Raw genomic sequence first — 16,592 nt, forward strand, 5'->3', positions numbered from 1 at the left:
TTTCAAGATGTGGGCTATTATGAAAAGTATTGATGTGACTCTTCTTGGATGTGTCTTTTGGTGCGTGTACATAGTCATTTTTGTTGGTTATATACTTAGGGTTGAATTTGATGGGTATGCATATGTTCAGCTTTAGTAGGTACTGGGAAAGTTTTTCTAAGTGATTCTGCCAGTTTATAGTAATTGCCCATATCCTTGGTATGTGAAACTGTCAGTCCTTTTAATTTTAGCCATTTTGGTTCAGTAGTTTGCAATGTGATTTTAGGTTGTGTTTCAGTGATAACTAACAAAATTGAGTTTTTCTGTTTAACTGTTTTATACTTAACTGTCAGTTTGAATATTATTTTTTTTGTAAGGCACATGCTTATCTTTTGCCCATTTTTTGGCTAGATTATTTCTCTTACAGATTGGTAGTTTATTTGTTGGAGATCTATCTATCTGTCTATCTGATCTTTGTATGTATATCTTGTGTTTTCCAGTCTGATTTGCCATTTTACTCTTGATAAACAGAAATTAATGTTAACATTCAGTTTAGAAGTCTTCCTTTTGGTTATGTTTTGTATATCTTATGTAAGAGTTCTTTGCCTTCCTCAAAGTCACAAAGATATTGACTAATATCAAAGATACTTTGTTAACTTCTAGAAGCTTTATGGTTTTCTCTCCCATTTAGATTAATAATCCATTTGCAGTTGATATTTGCTGATGATGTGAGATAGGGATCAAGGTTTATTTGTTGACTTTTTTTCCCCACTCACCCATAGACATTTTTCAGTTTCACTTTGCTGGCCTAATGTTTTAGTTCTTAGAGCAACTTAATATGTTAAGATAATGACCAACAGATTTCTCTTTGATTAATACCAAGGATTTATACTAATACTGGACTTAACATCTCTTTAAGATTATAAAGTAACATATTTGATAAAAAGGTAAAAATTCTGTAAGTATAAAGAAGTTAGCAAAATTTTGCTTTAATGTCACTCCTCTAGGGTAATCACTACTAACATTTGGGTGTTAGCATTTTAGTGTTTCCTTTTTGTTTGTTTTTCTGTGTATGTATTTGTGTTTCTATACAATTTGCTGCATATGTATTTGTGTGTTTGTATAAAATTGTGAAATATATTTGCTTACATAATTATATATTTACCACTCAAACTACGAACATTTCACTACATCATTAATATTATCCAATAGTAAGATTTTTCATAACTGTATAATGTCAAATAGGTGTAATTTATCTCAGTCTTTATTACTGGATATATAGACTGCACTTTTTTTACTATCTTAAAGAATGTTCTTATATGTAAACATGTTGCCATGTGAAATTATTTCTTCAGTATAGATTTCTTAAGGCTCTTGATATATCCTGGCCAATTTGCAGTCCACAAAGTTGACCAATTTATTCTTCTTCTAGTAGTGTATGAGATTTCCAACTTAATATCTTTATAAATGATCTAGAATAGGAAATGGGAAATAGAATTTCTAGATTTGAATATGATGTGAGGAAAAGAAAACAGCTGTACTTGGTCTTAGGTTGGCAGTGGAGAAGTAAATTAAAACATGTCTTCAGACAGGAGGCTGAGATAATTCAGCATATTGAAAGGTGGAGAATTTGGAAGAAGGTTCTGATGTGAAAGAAAAGATTAAGCTATTTTTAGCAACATTGAGTTGCAGATAATAGGATGTCTAAGTGGAGATGTTATGTAGAAATTGGTAACCCTCTGTATCTAAGCAATTAGACATCTGTAATTGTAGGATAATAATTAATAACTATAAATATTTGGAACTTGAAAGTTTTCAAGGTGCTCTTTATATAATCTCATTTGATTTTCTGTTGTGTATAAGCTGGATATTGTTATTACCACGATTAAGAGATGAAGAAATGATTATGATAATGAGTGGCATCAAGAACTATCTACTGCTATGTATCGTAGGCAGTACTTTCCATATATAATCTCTTTCAACTCTGCAGAAATTCTGTGAGGATTATTTCCTCCATTTTATGCGTGAAGAAAGTTGTAAGTGATTAAATTTTAGTTTGGTCTCACACTGCTGGTAATACTTTTTGGAATTAGGTTTTATTTCCTTTAACACCCCACCTAAGCTTTTCTTGTTTTTCCATACTATTTCTGGAACCCGAGTTCAGCCAGATAGTAATTGGAAGAGGTGGGATTGAAACTCAAGTCTTATTCTTCACCTAAATATTGATGATGTTTTGTCCACTTTGTTATTTGTTCAGTTATTTTCTTTCCCTTTTGTAGTAGACATTCTAGAACCACTAGAATTTTTTTCCATATTCTGGTAGCAAGCATACTGTTGTTCGTAATTGGAGAAATAAAATGTTCATGCAAAAATTATTTTAAAAGAAGTTTTAATAATTCACATTTATTAAGAAGCTGTTAATAGTTATGGAAATAACACTGAGCTAAAAGATACAAGATCTTGGTTTAAGTCCTAGTGTTTGAAATATAACATAGCTTGGGTAAGACACCTCCCTGAAGTTTTAGTTTTCTTATTTGTAACATGAAGGTAATAATTAATTCACATATCACTGCAGTTAGAATTTCAGTTGCTAGATTTGGAAGACTTGGGTTTAAATTTTGATTTCTCCTCTTACTTAAGAGGATTTTAGGGGCCCCTGGGTGGCTCAGTCGGTTGAGCGTCTGACTTCAGCTCAGGTCATAATCTCACAGCTTGTGAGTTTGAGCCCCGTGTCTCGCTCTGTGCTGACAGCTCAGAGCCTGGAGCCTGTTTCTGCTTCTGTGTCTCCCTCTCTCTCTGCCCCTAACCCACTTGCATTCTGTTTCTGTCTTTCTCAAAAATAAATATACATTTAAAAAAAATTTTTTTTTAAAAGAGGATTTTAGATAAGTAACCATCCTGGGCCTTAGTTTTCTTATTTTGAACATGGGATAAAAATAGTGTTACTGTCAGATTAACTGCAGTAGACTGTACAGGCTAGATCATGTGCTGCCTCCCCCAACCCTGCTACCATTGTATCCTTAGCACCTAGGACAGTGCCTGGTACACAGTAGATGGTAGATAAATCTTTGTTTATCATGCTGAGGAGTAGTCACAAATATATAGATGACTGTATAAATGCTAACTTTTTTAAACCAGCATTATTGAGGTATAATTGATATGCAGAAGATCTTCACATATTTAATGTATACACTATGGTAAGTTTGGGATGCTAAGTATTTTTATATTTAGTGTTCTTAACTTTTTATTTTGTAATAATTTTACATTTATAAAAAGGTTGTAAAAATAATGTAGAGTGCATATAAACCCTAATGCAGTTATCAAGACCAGGAAGTTAATGTTGGTAAAAGTACAGAATTTCATTTATTTATCCCCTAATGTCCTTTTTTTCCTTTTGAGGATTCAATTCAAGATCCTACACTGCATTTAGTTTTTGCATCTTCTTAAGTCTCCTCCATTCTGTGTCAGTTGTCAGTCTTGTCTTCTAGGACCTTGACACTTGATTCGTTATTGGTCAGTTATTTTGTAGAACGTCTCTCAGTTTGAGTTTGATGTTTTCTTATGATTAGATCGAAGTGTTGAATTTTTGACAACCCCACAGAAGTGATGTCGGTACACAGTGTGGCTATATCTTATTACTGGTGATACAAATCTTAATTCTTATTTAAGGTGGTATCTTCCAGTTTTCCCCATTGTAAGGTCACTACTTTTCCCTTTGTAATTAACAAAGGGAATGCCAGTGCTGGCATTATTGATTTCGTTGCTCAAGTTGTTCCAGGTTTGTCCATTAAGAGCTCCTCCAGACTGGTTCTTATGTCCTTTTGACATGTGCTGTTCCTTTTTCTGGCTCTTTAGTTTGTGGTACCACAAGATGTTACAGGGTCATCTTATATTTTTCCCTGGCCCACCTCTGAAATTAGTCACTTTTCCACTGAGCCCCAGTTGCTTTTATTTGGATAATGGCATTTAGAAACGAAGTTCTGGGTGCTAGGTGTGTTAAACACCATTGCCCCTTGGTAATCTCAACGGACAGAACTAGGAAATACATGTATGTCTACCAACCCACACATGTACACACATCTATACTAATTTCTTTGTTAGTGAAGTCCAGGCATCTGTATTACAAGAGATTGAATGGAGAAGAGGAAGGGAATGCAAACTGTAGTTAAGATGTATCTAGGTCAGCAGCTCTCAAGACTTCTGGTCTTATGACCCTTTTACTCTTTTAAAAAATTATTTTTTTTAATGTTTATTTACTTTTTGAGCGAGAAAGAAACAGTGTGAGCAGGGGAGGGGCAGAGAGAGAGAGGGAGATACAGAATCTGAAGCATGCTCCAGGCTTTGCATTATCAGCATAGAGCCCGACATGGGGCTCGAACCCATGAACCGTGAGATCATGACTTGAGCTGAAGTTGGACATTAAACCAACTGAGCCACCCAGGCACCCCATGACCTTACTCTTAAAAAATTTTTGAGTGCTCCCAGTAACTCTTGTTTATTTGGTTACTTATATCATATTTTGCCATTTTAGAAATTAAAACTGAGAAATAAAATTTTATTTATTTATAAAAAATTGAGTTGCAAAGTTAATGTAGAACATATTTTTAAAAAATTATATGGGCAGATCATTAGCTAACTGTTCCCCATCAATTGCAGTATTTTTTCTGTCTCCTAAACAGAGGCTGTCTTTCTTTTTTAATTGTTTTTTTGAAGTGTAGTTGGCACACAATGTCACATTAATTTCAGGTATATAACATAGTGATTCTTTGTATGTTACATTATGCTTACCACAAGTGTAGCTGTCATCTGTCACCATACAATGCTATTATAACACCACTGACTATATTCCCTATGCTGTACCCTTTATCCCTGTTACTTATTTCATAACTGGAGCCTGTACCTCCCACTCGCCATCACCTATTTTGCCCAGTCCCCCACCTCTCTTCCTGCTGTCAGTCACCATTTTGTCTCTGATTTATGGATCTGTTTCTGCTTTTTTGGGTTTGTTTGTACATTTGTTGTTTAGATTTCACATAGAAATGGAATCATGTGATATTTTTCTTTGATATATTTCAGTTAGCATAGTACTCTATAGGTCTATCCATGTTGTTGCAAATGGTACAATCTTATTCTTTTTTATGGCTGAGTAATACTCCATTGTCTATGCGTGTAGCACATCTTCTTTATCCATTTATGTATGGTTACTTCTGTATGTTGGCTACTGTAAATGTAAATGCTGCGGTAAACGTAGGGGTGCATATATCTTTTCAAGTTAGTGTTTTTGCTTTCTTTGGGTAAATAGCCAGTAGTAGAATTACTGGATTGTAAGGTATTTCAGGGTTTTTTTTTTTTTGTCTTTTTTTTTTTTTTTTAGTTTTTAATTTTTTGAGGAACCTCCATACTCTTCCACAGTGGCCACACCAATTCATATTTGACCAACAGTACACGGGAGTTTTTTTCTCTCCACATCCTCACCAGCACTTGTTATTTCTTATCTTTTTGATTCTAGCCAGTCTGACAGATGGAGGTGATATTTCCTGGTGATTATGATTTGTATTTCCCTGATGATGAGTGAGCATCTTTTTGTGTCTGTTGGCCATCTGTATGTCTTAATTGGAAAAATGTTTATTCAGATCCTCTGCCCACTTTCTAATTATTTATTTTTTGTTCTTGTTTTTATGGTATTGAGTTGTAGAAGTTCTTTATATACTTTGGATATTAATCCCGTATCAGAAAGATCTTTTGTAGATGTCTTCTCCCATTCCATAGATTGCCTTTTCATTTTGTTGATAATTTCTTTTGTTGTGTAAAAGATAATTTCTTTTGGTGTAATCCTAATAATTTATTTTTGCTTTTATCTTCCTTGCCTGAGGAGACATATCTAGAAAAATGTTCCTTTGGCCAACTGATGTCACAAAGGTTACTGCCTTTCTTGTATGAGTTTTACAGTTTCACACCTCACATTTAGGTCTTTCATCCCTTTTGAGTTTATTTTTGTGTATGGTGTAAGAAAGTGGTCAGTTTCATTCTTTTGCATGTAGCTGTCCAGTTTTCCCAGCACCATTTGTTAAAGAGACCGTATCTCCTTCATTGTATATTCTTGTCTCCTTTGTCCTAGATTAATTGACTATATGAGTGTGGGTTTATTTCTGGGCTCTGTTCTCTTCCATGGATTTATGTGTCTGTTTTTGTGCCAGCACCATACTGTTTTGATTACTACAGCTTTGTAGTATATCTTGAAATCTGGGATGGTGATATCCCTAGCGTTGTTCTTCTTTCCCAATGTTGCTTTTCATAGTCAGGGTCTTTTGTGGTTCTGTATACATTTTAGAATTATATGTTCTAGTTCTGTGAAATTAGAATTTGTTTTACAGTTAGATAAATCTGTATATTATCTGGCTTATTGTAACGTAACTGGATTCTCATATTTGCTAATACATTTAGTCTGTAGTGACATCACATGTTAGCTTCTGGAAAATGGCACTCTGTACTCAGGAAAGCAAAAAAGAAAAAAAAAGTATTATTATGAAAGTATTTTTGATCTCATGACCACCTGAAAGGGTGTCAAGGACCTTCAGGAGTCCCTGGACCACACTTTGAAAATCATTGGTAAAGATTTACTGAAATTCTTACAAAATGAAGGTACATATATACTGGAAAGATGGATTCGGAAGAACTTCCATGAAGAACAGGAGAGAACTTAAATCATGATGTTATGGTAGTTGAAAGAAAGGAATGTCCAGGTAGGATGGGGGTGGGTCAGCACTGTTTCAGGTAAGATAGCTTGATTGGAGCACTTCATCTACTTCATCTTATAGTTATCTCTAATTTATAAGTTGCTAGTTTACCAGCCAAAATACAGATTTACAGTAAGAAATAGAGAAACAGACTACAGTGTTTGCTGTAAACTGGATCCCGGAACCTTTCAAAACCAGAAGATAACTGTGGACTTCCTCAAAACCCTGGCAAATGTAGCTCCTTTCAAAATTTTGAATGCAATCGTGGGTCAGGCAGAAGGGAGAGTTAAGAGTTCATGACTCACACAAAGGCCTATTCCTTCAGTGCACCGCTTCTCCTCCTTGACCTAATCTGTGAATCCGTGAGCTTGGAATTAGAAATACTCCTGTTGACCAGTTACATTGAACTGTTCTTGCCAAAACTATCCTGGAAATAGACACATCCACACACACAGAAACACTCTTGGTCTTAACTTTCTCTTTTTCTGGACTCCATGAATATTCCCCCTCAATATTGCTAGCATTCTTTCTTTAGGCAGTATGTTTGCAGTGTAGTTAATTGTGATTTCATTTTCCTTCATTCAAACACTTGTTATGTTTGTAGTCACCTTGATTTAATTTGTTTCCTAGGCAATACTTTGGAACACTTCCTTTCTAGTGATAAACACATCCTTTTTATATGGATACGTACTACTTTTACTCAGAATAATCATCTCTCTAAATTTTGGAGCAGTTATTTTGCCTATATTCTTTCTTTTTTTTAAGTTTATTTATTTTTGAGCGAGAGAGCACATGAGTGGGTGAGGGGCAGAGAGCGAATCCCAAGCAGGCTCCACAATGCCAGCGTGGAACCTGATGCAGGGCTTGAACCCATGAACCACAAGATCATGACCTGAGCTGAAACCAAGAGTCGGATGCTTAACTGACTGAGCCACCCAGGTGCCCCTATTTTGTCAATATTCTTATCACAGATTATTCTTTGTAAAAATTTGTCCATAAGAAGAAGGAAATTGTTAGAAAAATTTTGGTTTACAAGAAATGACTTTATAGGGGAACTATAAGTGTGCTTTTAGGCAGAGAAAACGCAGCTGGTGGAATAAGGAAAATTATTTTAGAGAGGCAGTGAAGCAGTAGAGCCTTGGAGATGGATAGGAACAGAGTCAGCACAGAGTAGAGAGGAAATTGAAAATTGAACATATGGCTCCAGAAATGGAGAGGAGGGGTGGTAAGGACAGATACTTCTGCCAAGTGACCTACATCTTTTCTGTAAAGTAGATCATCTAGAATCTAGAAAGCTGAGCTGGAGAGATTATAATTGATACCACCGGCAACAAGGGGCTATTATAGATTCCTCACTAGGGATATGACAAGAAAACAGTTTTATATTAATTTTTTCATGGGAGACTATATGGGGGAGATGATAATATCCTAAAGTAGCAAATTTGATAAAGTTAATTAGAGTGAAATGGATGTTGCTGGATAAGGATGGTGAGATACGGAGAATAAGGAGAAGGAAGAGTCAGTCCAAAATGATAGTAAGGGACTCACCTTCTTTCCTGGGAGTTGTGGGTATTGGGTAGACTAAAATAGGCAACCAAATGAAATATTTGCTCATTGTATACTCTGTCTGGTAACATTATTTTAGTAAATTTCACATTTGTCATATTAACTTATTAGCATTATTGAGTCTGGAAGAAAGAAGTTGGGAAGGGTAGCAGGTTTGGAAGGAAAAAAAATAAAAGGGGGATACATAGATAAACCTGCAGCTCTGATTAAGTCTTTCATTTCATCCATGAAGCCTTTTGCAGTTATTTCCAATCTCATTAAGTTTTCCCTTTGATTCCTGCCTTTATTCCCTGTACCATTCATTTAGGTTGAGCCTGACATGTGCTGTCTTGAATTGCTAGGTTGTTTTTTTATTTTTTATTTTTTTATAATGCATCAAAACTCCCCATGTACATTTTTAAGGAGTAAAAAATGGAGAAGGAGACCTTACGCTTAGAATATATTCTCAATATCTAGAATTATGTTATGTACACATTAGAATTTTAGTAAATTTAAAGCTTTTGTTGTATTATTTTAGACTGAGTTTAGGACACAACAAGCACTTAATAGCTGTTGCATGAGTAAGTAAAGCTATTATGAGAAATACCGAAGAAGAGTATCTTACTTGCAGATATCAAGATAAGATACAAGAGCATGAAATAGTTAAATATGTAAGTAGGATCATTTGTTTATTTTTGGGCCAGGAATGAAATAAGTTTTGAAAAAGAGTGGTTCTGGATTCTGGTGTTTGAGTTACTAGTGATCATGGGAATCAAAGGAAGGATTTTTTCAGTGTACAGAGACCTCTTTATATTTAAGGTTAGGAGAATGAAATGAGAAAGATCAAAAGATGAGGAAAACAAGGTAATTAAGGGATACATTTTAGAAGTAGTAATAAAGAACCAGCTTTGAGCTGTGGCAAGGGGTTGGAAGCATGACACTATAGGACTCTACCTCTTCTAAGGGTGTTGTGGAAGAAGTTAGAGGAGTATGGAAGTAGATAGGGTAGTCCTGAGTCTCAGAGTGGGAGGCCTAGAGAGGGCTTCAAGTTTAGGTAGAGAAATGCCTGGATTTAGTCCTATCTTTTGAAAGAAGGATAGTTAGGCTGATTGATGGTTTGATGCTATTTCTGGATTGGTAGTGAGGACACCATTGAAATTCAGGTCTCAAATGCAGGTATGAAGTTGTACATGGGACAAGGTAGAATGGTAAAGCTTAAGTGACGAGGAAGAAACCAGAGTTTTTATTTTGTTTTTTTATCTGACATATTTCTCAGTTCGTTGATTTTCTTGATGCTTTAATGAGTATATCTGAAAAATCCAGCAAACCATTCTCTTTATATATCATGTATTTGCTGATGCTTGCTTTGATTAATTGTACTTTGGTTTATTTTAGATGAAAAATAACACTAAAAGTTTGATTTTCTTGTAAAGACAGTTCTCAAGGAAAGAATAGACAACTTAGGGATGATTATTGTCTCTTTTGTCTTGCTTAAGAAAGTTTCATGTTTTTATTGATTATGGTTGTCTTACAAAGAAGACTTAACTTTTCTCAGATTTTTTTGCAACTGACTCTTAGCTGACTTACCGACATCATATACATTTCCTTATGGTTTGGAGTTACCTCCATCTTTTCTCAGCACCTTAGGCTGGATCAGTATACTTTAGTGTGTTATTATGTTATATATAGAGGAGATTACTTTATTCCATTAATGAGTAATAAGCCTCTTGGTGCACTCTAAAAATGTAATTTCCTGTGTGCCTGACATTCACAATGTTTTGATCCATTGATACTTCTAGGTTTGAGTCTGCTTTCGTATATTAAAACTGTTCCTTATAATAAAAAAAATGCTAGTACAAATACCATTTTCTGTATATGTGGAAATAACTGAAAGGCTTAGATACATTTATTAATCTTTTTCACTCTTTGGTTTGTGAATATCTGGTAATTACAGGATTTATTTGTGAATTTGTCTTCTACTCTACTTGGCACTTTGGCTAAAACGGATTCCTGTTTCTTAGTGCTGCATGCTACATTTTCATGGTTTCTTTGCAGTGTAGAAACTGACAGAAATGTTGGAACTACTTTTTCGTGCCCCTGCAAAATGGGACAGAGCCATTCAACAACTGGTTACATAGTCTGTAATCATTCTTCTGTCTCACACCGAACCCAAGTCGTTAGTTATATTCAGTACACATCACTTCAGTGGTGGGAACATGTTTGTATTCCAAAGACTTGTTGGTGGTGATTTTACCATTTTATTTTATGTTCCAAATAATGATACCAAAATAAGCCCTAAGAATGTTCACTACTACTATTCTATAACCTGATAGAATTATTAACTAATCATTAACCTCCTGTTTTTGTGCCAAGCTTCTCCTTGATTTATGATTCTCATACTGCCTGCACTTCAGGAATTTATGAAAGCTTCCAATTCCTTATTTTGTCAGCCTGAACCCTAGCTTATGTTGCATTTTCCTCATGAACCCTTTCTACATAGCTATATTTTCCAACTTTCCACTGACTCTGTAAGATGTTTATAATCTTGTGCACCATTTTTTTAGTGTATTTTTTGAAAAATGTAGCCACTAGTACATTGAATTTCCTGGATTATTATTAAGGAGTTGTTTTACTTTACCTTATAAAGAACAGAAGTTTATTTCTCCTGATTATGGAGGCTGTAAGTCCAGGATCAGGGTGCTAGCCTGGTAGGGTAGGGGCCCTCTTCCAGGTTGTACATTTATTGGACATTTATGGTTGTACATTTGTTGTAATGGTTGTACAATTTGTTGTAATGGTTGTACATTTATTGTAAGGACACTTCTTGTGTCCTTACATGGTGGAAAGGTCAGGATGTGTAATATATTTCAGAGGCTGTTGAGTTGAGCAGTTTTTAGTTTTAAGATTCTGTTTTCATTTCAAGGATAGATTGAAAATGTAGTACTAAAGAATGGATGACTGAGGATCATCAGTTGTGATGAGAATTGACATTACCATTATTGATCTAAGAACCTTGGTGCGTTTTTGTTTTAGAACAAGCACCTCTTTTCATATCTGTGAAAACAGAGCTGAAGATGGAATAATGTTGACATCTTAATGTTTCTTGTAGCATTTATTTGTTGTGTAATTAGTATCCTGTCTTATACATAGCAGTGACCTAAAGTTATATGCAGTTCTATAAACATCTTTATTTGGTGATGATTTAATGTACAGGTCAGGAAAATACAGGCTAAGCTAAGATACTGTCAGTGTTGAGTTTACAGATAATTAAATTTTCATTTTTTGACCTTTCTTTTGATGTGGATTATCTTTTTTTTTTAATTTTTTTTTTTTTTTTTAACGTTTATTGTTGAGAGACAGGGAGACACAGAGCATGAGCAGTTGAGGGGCAGAGAGAGAGGGAGACGCAGAATCCGAAGCAGGCTCCAGGCTCTGAGCTGTCAGCACAGAGCCCCGACGCGGGGCTCGAACTCACGAGCCGCGAGATCATGACCTGAGCTGAAGTCGGTCACTTAACCAACTGAGCCACCCGGGTGCCCCTGATGTGGATTATCTTTTAGGATTTTTGTGTTGTTTTCATATTTTGTATATCAAGAGAAAGCCTCCTGTGAAGTCTAAACACTCCCTTCGTCCTCCAGTATTTTACTGAATTTTCGAATTAGGCCCCTTTTTGTGCTTTTAATTAACTTCATCCGTTTCCTTAAATATGGGAATGAAATTGATGTTAGTTTGTCCTGACTTCTGCTTTATTCTGTGGTCTGATAATCTTTTCCCAGAATGTCTTTAATATTCTCTTCCAGATAGATTTTTGTAAAATCTTGGTTTATTTCTCAGTTTGTATACTCCTGATTCTTATTACTGTATTGCCTGTTAATGAACTCTTCAACACATTATTTACTTACACACACACACACACACACACACACACACACACACACATAATCATTTTGGAAGCACCTATATGTAGGCTTAGTAAAGGATTAACCATGCAGTGGCTTTGTCACAGTGGACTTTTTGTTTATTTGTAAAATTGACTCTTTTTTTTTTTTAACAGATAAGTGTAAAGCAGGAAATTACTTTTACTGATGTGTCTGAGCAACTGATGAGAGACAAAAAGCAAATCAGAGAGCCAGTAGACTTACAGAAAAAGAAGAAACGGAAACAACGTTCTCCTGCAAAAGTAAGAGAATATATTAAGGTGGTGGTCCCTAACCTATTGATTCCAAACTGTTGGTCAATCTTATGGGCAGGAACCTAGCTGGATTATAAAGCAGACATAAAAATTTCACGTGGCTTCGTAAAGTTGGAATGTTGTATCAGGAGAATGGGATGCATGTCTGCATGGAGGTGGTGGGCGATTGGTTTCAATTTTTCCACTTTTTTCACCTTATCTTTTTTTCTAAAAACAAACTTTTCTTTTTCCATGTCTCTCTTTTCTGCGCTTGCTGCTCATTCATATTAATATTACAATTTCAAGAAAATTAACCAGTTATTCATCAGGGAAATGTGGGATACCTGTACTACAATGTAAACTCCATGCCTGGAATAGTAGGCATATTAGACCCTTAATAAATACTTGATGGGTAAATGATGGATTCGTAAATAAGTGGCCTAGTAAATACTAGTAGTAATTGTCTGCTCTTTTTCCTCTTCAGTACAGTAATACTATAGGTGACATTTGGTATTCCTAAGAAGTATCTGAACTTTGAGCAGTATGTTTATATCTTTATAGTTAACTTTTCAAATTCTGTTTTCCCTCATATAGTGAAGAAGGATTTTTTAATAAGGTCATATTATAATATGACCTAATTTTGATGGCTACTTGTTTTTGCATTTGTGATTTAGGTAATCATTATTTATATATTTTGTCTATTTTTGGACTCTGTGATATGCTAGAGCCAGCTTTGTATATAAAGATTAATAGATTGAACTTCCTGATTTTTTTAACAGTGTGTAAGTGATTTTTACATTAAAGTTCTTAATGGTTTTTATAAAGATGTCTTTTGATACATCATACTATATTCGGGGATTGCTGTGTTGTTGGAAGTTGTGTTCTCATTGCCTTCATTTTAAATCATGCCGCACTTAAAATATTTGGGTATAGATCTTTGTGTGTTACTGAGTCAGAGGGCATGAATTTTTAAAAAGGGTTCTTCACAGTATCACTCCTTCCAGAAATGTTGTACCAGTTACATTGCTACCTACAGTGGACCTGATGTGTATCTGTCTTTACTCTCAAGTGAGACCTTTCTTTTTTGTAGCTTAAAGTGGACATCTCATTATAGTTTAAATTTTGGTTTATTACTGGCCATACTAAACTTTTTCCCTGCCATAATTATTGGCATTTTATATGTTTTCATGTTTTGTGAAATCCCTCCTGTTTTCCTTCCCCTTCTTTTCTGGGGGTTAATTTTTTCCCCAGTGATTTATATGATACTTTTTTCCCCCACATTAATGAATGAATCAAGTTCTTCATGTATAGAACAATACAGGGTTTTGAGAAAAAATTAATTTATAAAATTGCAATAGAGATTATGTTACTTTGGGTTCACTGCCACTCTATGGGGAATAAAGTCTTTTTAAAAAACATGATTTGTGTAAGTTCTACATTCTCCTTGACATTGCCATTTTTTTTCCTGGTGCTATTGAGTGTAATGTATTCTGAAATTCTGACTAAAACTCAGATTGTTATCTTCTAGTAGGATGTTATTTGGAATCTTTATTTGGTGATATGTTCTAGGTGTTTGTAAATACAGATCAGAGTTTTAGAGGTTTTAAGCTATTTTGCTTGTCTAATTTGTAGGTAAACTCATTTATAATGTATTGTAAGTATATGTGTATGTACTTGCTAGATAAAGGATTTGGCCTATTTTACGTATATTACATACAAGAAAATGTTTTGGAAAGGTCTTTTTAGGGAATTCTTAGGAGAGTGAAATAACCAGAAATAATACATGGGAGATGAGGGTTTGAGAATAACAAAAACAATAAGAAAAACAGTAATTTTTTATTTTTATTTTTTTTAAACATTTTTTAAAGTTTATTTATTTATTTTGAGAGAGAGAGAGGAAGGGCAAGTGGGGAGAATTGTCTTGACACGTTACATGTAACAGAGAATGGTTTTGGATGGTTTTTAACATTGGTCTGAAGTCTCCAGGTGAATAATTTTTGCATCTGGAGTCTTAGAACTTTGAGCTGAGGCAGAACCAGTGTGTTATTTTACATTTTCTCAAGTTTGTTTTAAAAAATTTGCACATAATATTTTTCATTAAAGTAACTGTTTCTGCCTTTTTATAAGAAGAGAAAGAAAAGGTTATCTCGTGTTTATAAGTGAAAGTGTTGTTTGTTTTAAATTCCTTAAAAACAGTTTTAAGTTTCTCAAAGAACTATAACTTGTTGTGCTTAGAGGACTCCACTTTCCCCTAAAACCTTTCCCAGATCTTGAATTTTGTTATTATGAATATTTTGAGTGTGTGCCACCATTGTGTCATATTAGATTGGGGATCTTGTATAGGAAATATAACTAATGTGGTAGACTTTTAGTTAAAATATTAGAGCTTCTACATCCCTATAATTGTGGCTCCTTTCAAGATAAGCTTTGTAGTGAGAAGTACTGTATTGTTATGTCATGTTTAGCTGCTGTGGATTTGAAGCAATAATTGCTTTCTAAGCCTTTATCATATGGCAAAGCATTGTCATCTTAAAAATTGAAAATTGCTAAAATGCACTTGGCAACATCTCTGAAGAAGAAGAGGTAGTCAAACTAAGGAATGTTAGCTAGGTCAAGTTATTTGGTACTATCCTGGATTAAGCTGTTTTATGAAAGTAAGTTCCCTACATAATAAAATCTTGCCCCTTTTAAATGCCAAATTTAATTTAATTTTAACCACTTCATTGGAAATTTTTAATGTGTTTTCTTTTTAAATATAACGCATTTGAACTATAATGTCTAGTCTAATGTCTGTGTTGATGATGTAAATGTTTACAACACTCGTATGTATTCTAACGAAGCCCTTTGGGAGGACTTGAGATATTAGGGCTTTTTCCCCCTTACCCTGAAAACTCCTGGCTGGTAGACTTTAAGTATTTTTTGACTGCTTATACTTGCTCATTGTCTCATTTTTTTAATGACATGCTATTCATTTTTACATTGCTATACTTCCATTGCCCCTTTGAATCTCTTTCTGTTTTGTTGTGGATTAGGACTATGGAGAACTGAAGTTATTAGAAATGTGTGAAAAGTCTTAGTAAACTTAATTCATTCTCAGTACATTCATGTTAGTGGGTGTCTTCCTGGCTGTCATTAGAATCCCCTATAGGGCTTTTCCAGTTAAAACTTTTTTTCTTAAGTTTCTTTATTTATTTCGAGAGACAGTGAGGGAGGGGTAGAGAGAGAGGGAGAGAGAGATCCTAAGCAGGCTCCACACTGTTAGCACAGAGCCTGTTGCGGGGCTTGAATTTACAAACTGTGAGATCATGACCTGAGCTGAAACCAAGAGTTGGATGCTCACCCAGCTGAGCCACCCAGGCACCCTGCCCTGGCTTTTCCAGGTTTAAATACCCAGGCCTCATCCCTGGGGATTCTTGTTGTGGGGCTTCCCATTTGTACTTTAAAGGAGTCCAAGGCAATTGTGATTTATGTTTAAGCTTGGGAATCTCAAGTCTTAATACTAGAAGTTTCTGAACAAATGAGATATTACTTTGATACTGACTTGTTATGTGAATCAGGAAGTAACATTTCACACCACAAAGTTTTTATGAGGATTATTGAGTTAACATCAATGAACTCTAAAAATCTTAATTTAAAAAAAAATTTTTGACGTTTATTTTGAAAGCGAGTGAGAGCAGGGGAGGGACACGGAGAGAGGGAGAATCTCAAGCAGATTCCACCTGGTCCGTGCACAGAGCCCAACGTGGGGCTTAAACCCATGAAACCGTGAGATCATGACCTGAGCCAAAATCAAGAGTCAAGTACTTAACTGACTGAGCCACCCAGGCACCCCTATTTATTGTTTTTGAGAGGGAGAGCACAGAGGTGGTTGGGGCACATAGAGAGGGAGACAGAATCCCAAGCAGGCTCTGTGCTGTGCCCAGAGTGGGGCTCTAACACACGAATTGTGAGATTATGACCTGAGCTGAAATCAAGATTGGAAACTTAATGGACTAAGCCACCCAGCTGCCCCTAAGAATCTTTTTCAGTAAAATATAACAATATTGTCTTAATTCAGTATTGTATACATTTTATAGGTCTTTTCAAATGTCTTAGTAATTGAATGAGATAGAGCAGAGTACTTTTAATTGCTTCTTTATTCTGAAATGTATCTCCTTTTT

At 35.0% G+C, this 16,592-nt stretch overlaps 1 protein-coding gene across 3 annotated transcripts in view; it reads left to right on the plus strand.

Annotated features, from left to right (window-relative positions):
• The window catches only part of ZNF148 (zinc finger protein 148), a 122,506-nt gene that overhangs the window by 68,348 nt on the left and 37,566 nt on the right, over positions 1–16,592 (plus strand). For all 3 annotated transcript variants that reach the window (XM_047099680.1, XM_047099681.1, XM_047099682.1), the window contains one exon: positions 12,316–12,441. In XM_047099680.1, the coding sequence (XP_046955636.1) occupies positions 12,316–12,441 (126 nt within the window). The remainder of the gene's footprint in view (positions 1–12,315; positions 12,442–16,592) is intronic.

This window comes from Lynx rufus, unplaced genomic scaffold (assembly GCF_022079265.1).
Source record: "Lynx rufus isolate CCGP_SWC_20201006 ecotype Redwood Valley unplaced genomic scaffold, mLynRuf1.p SCAF_5, whole genome shotgun sequence".
In the NCBI taxonomy this organism is placed as follows: domain Eukaryota; kingdom Metazoa; phylum Chordata; class Mammalia; order Carnivora; family Felidae; genus Lynx; species Lynx rufus.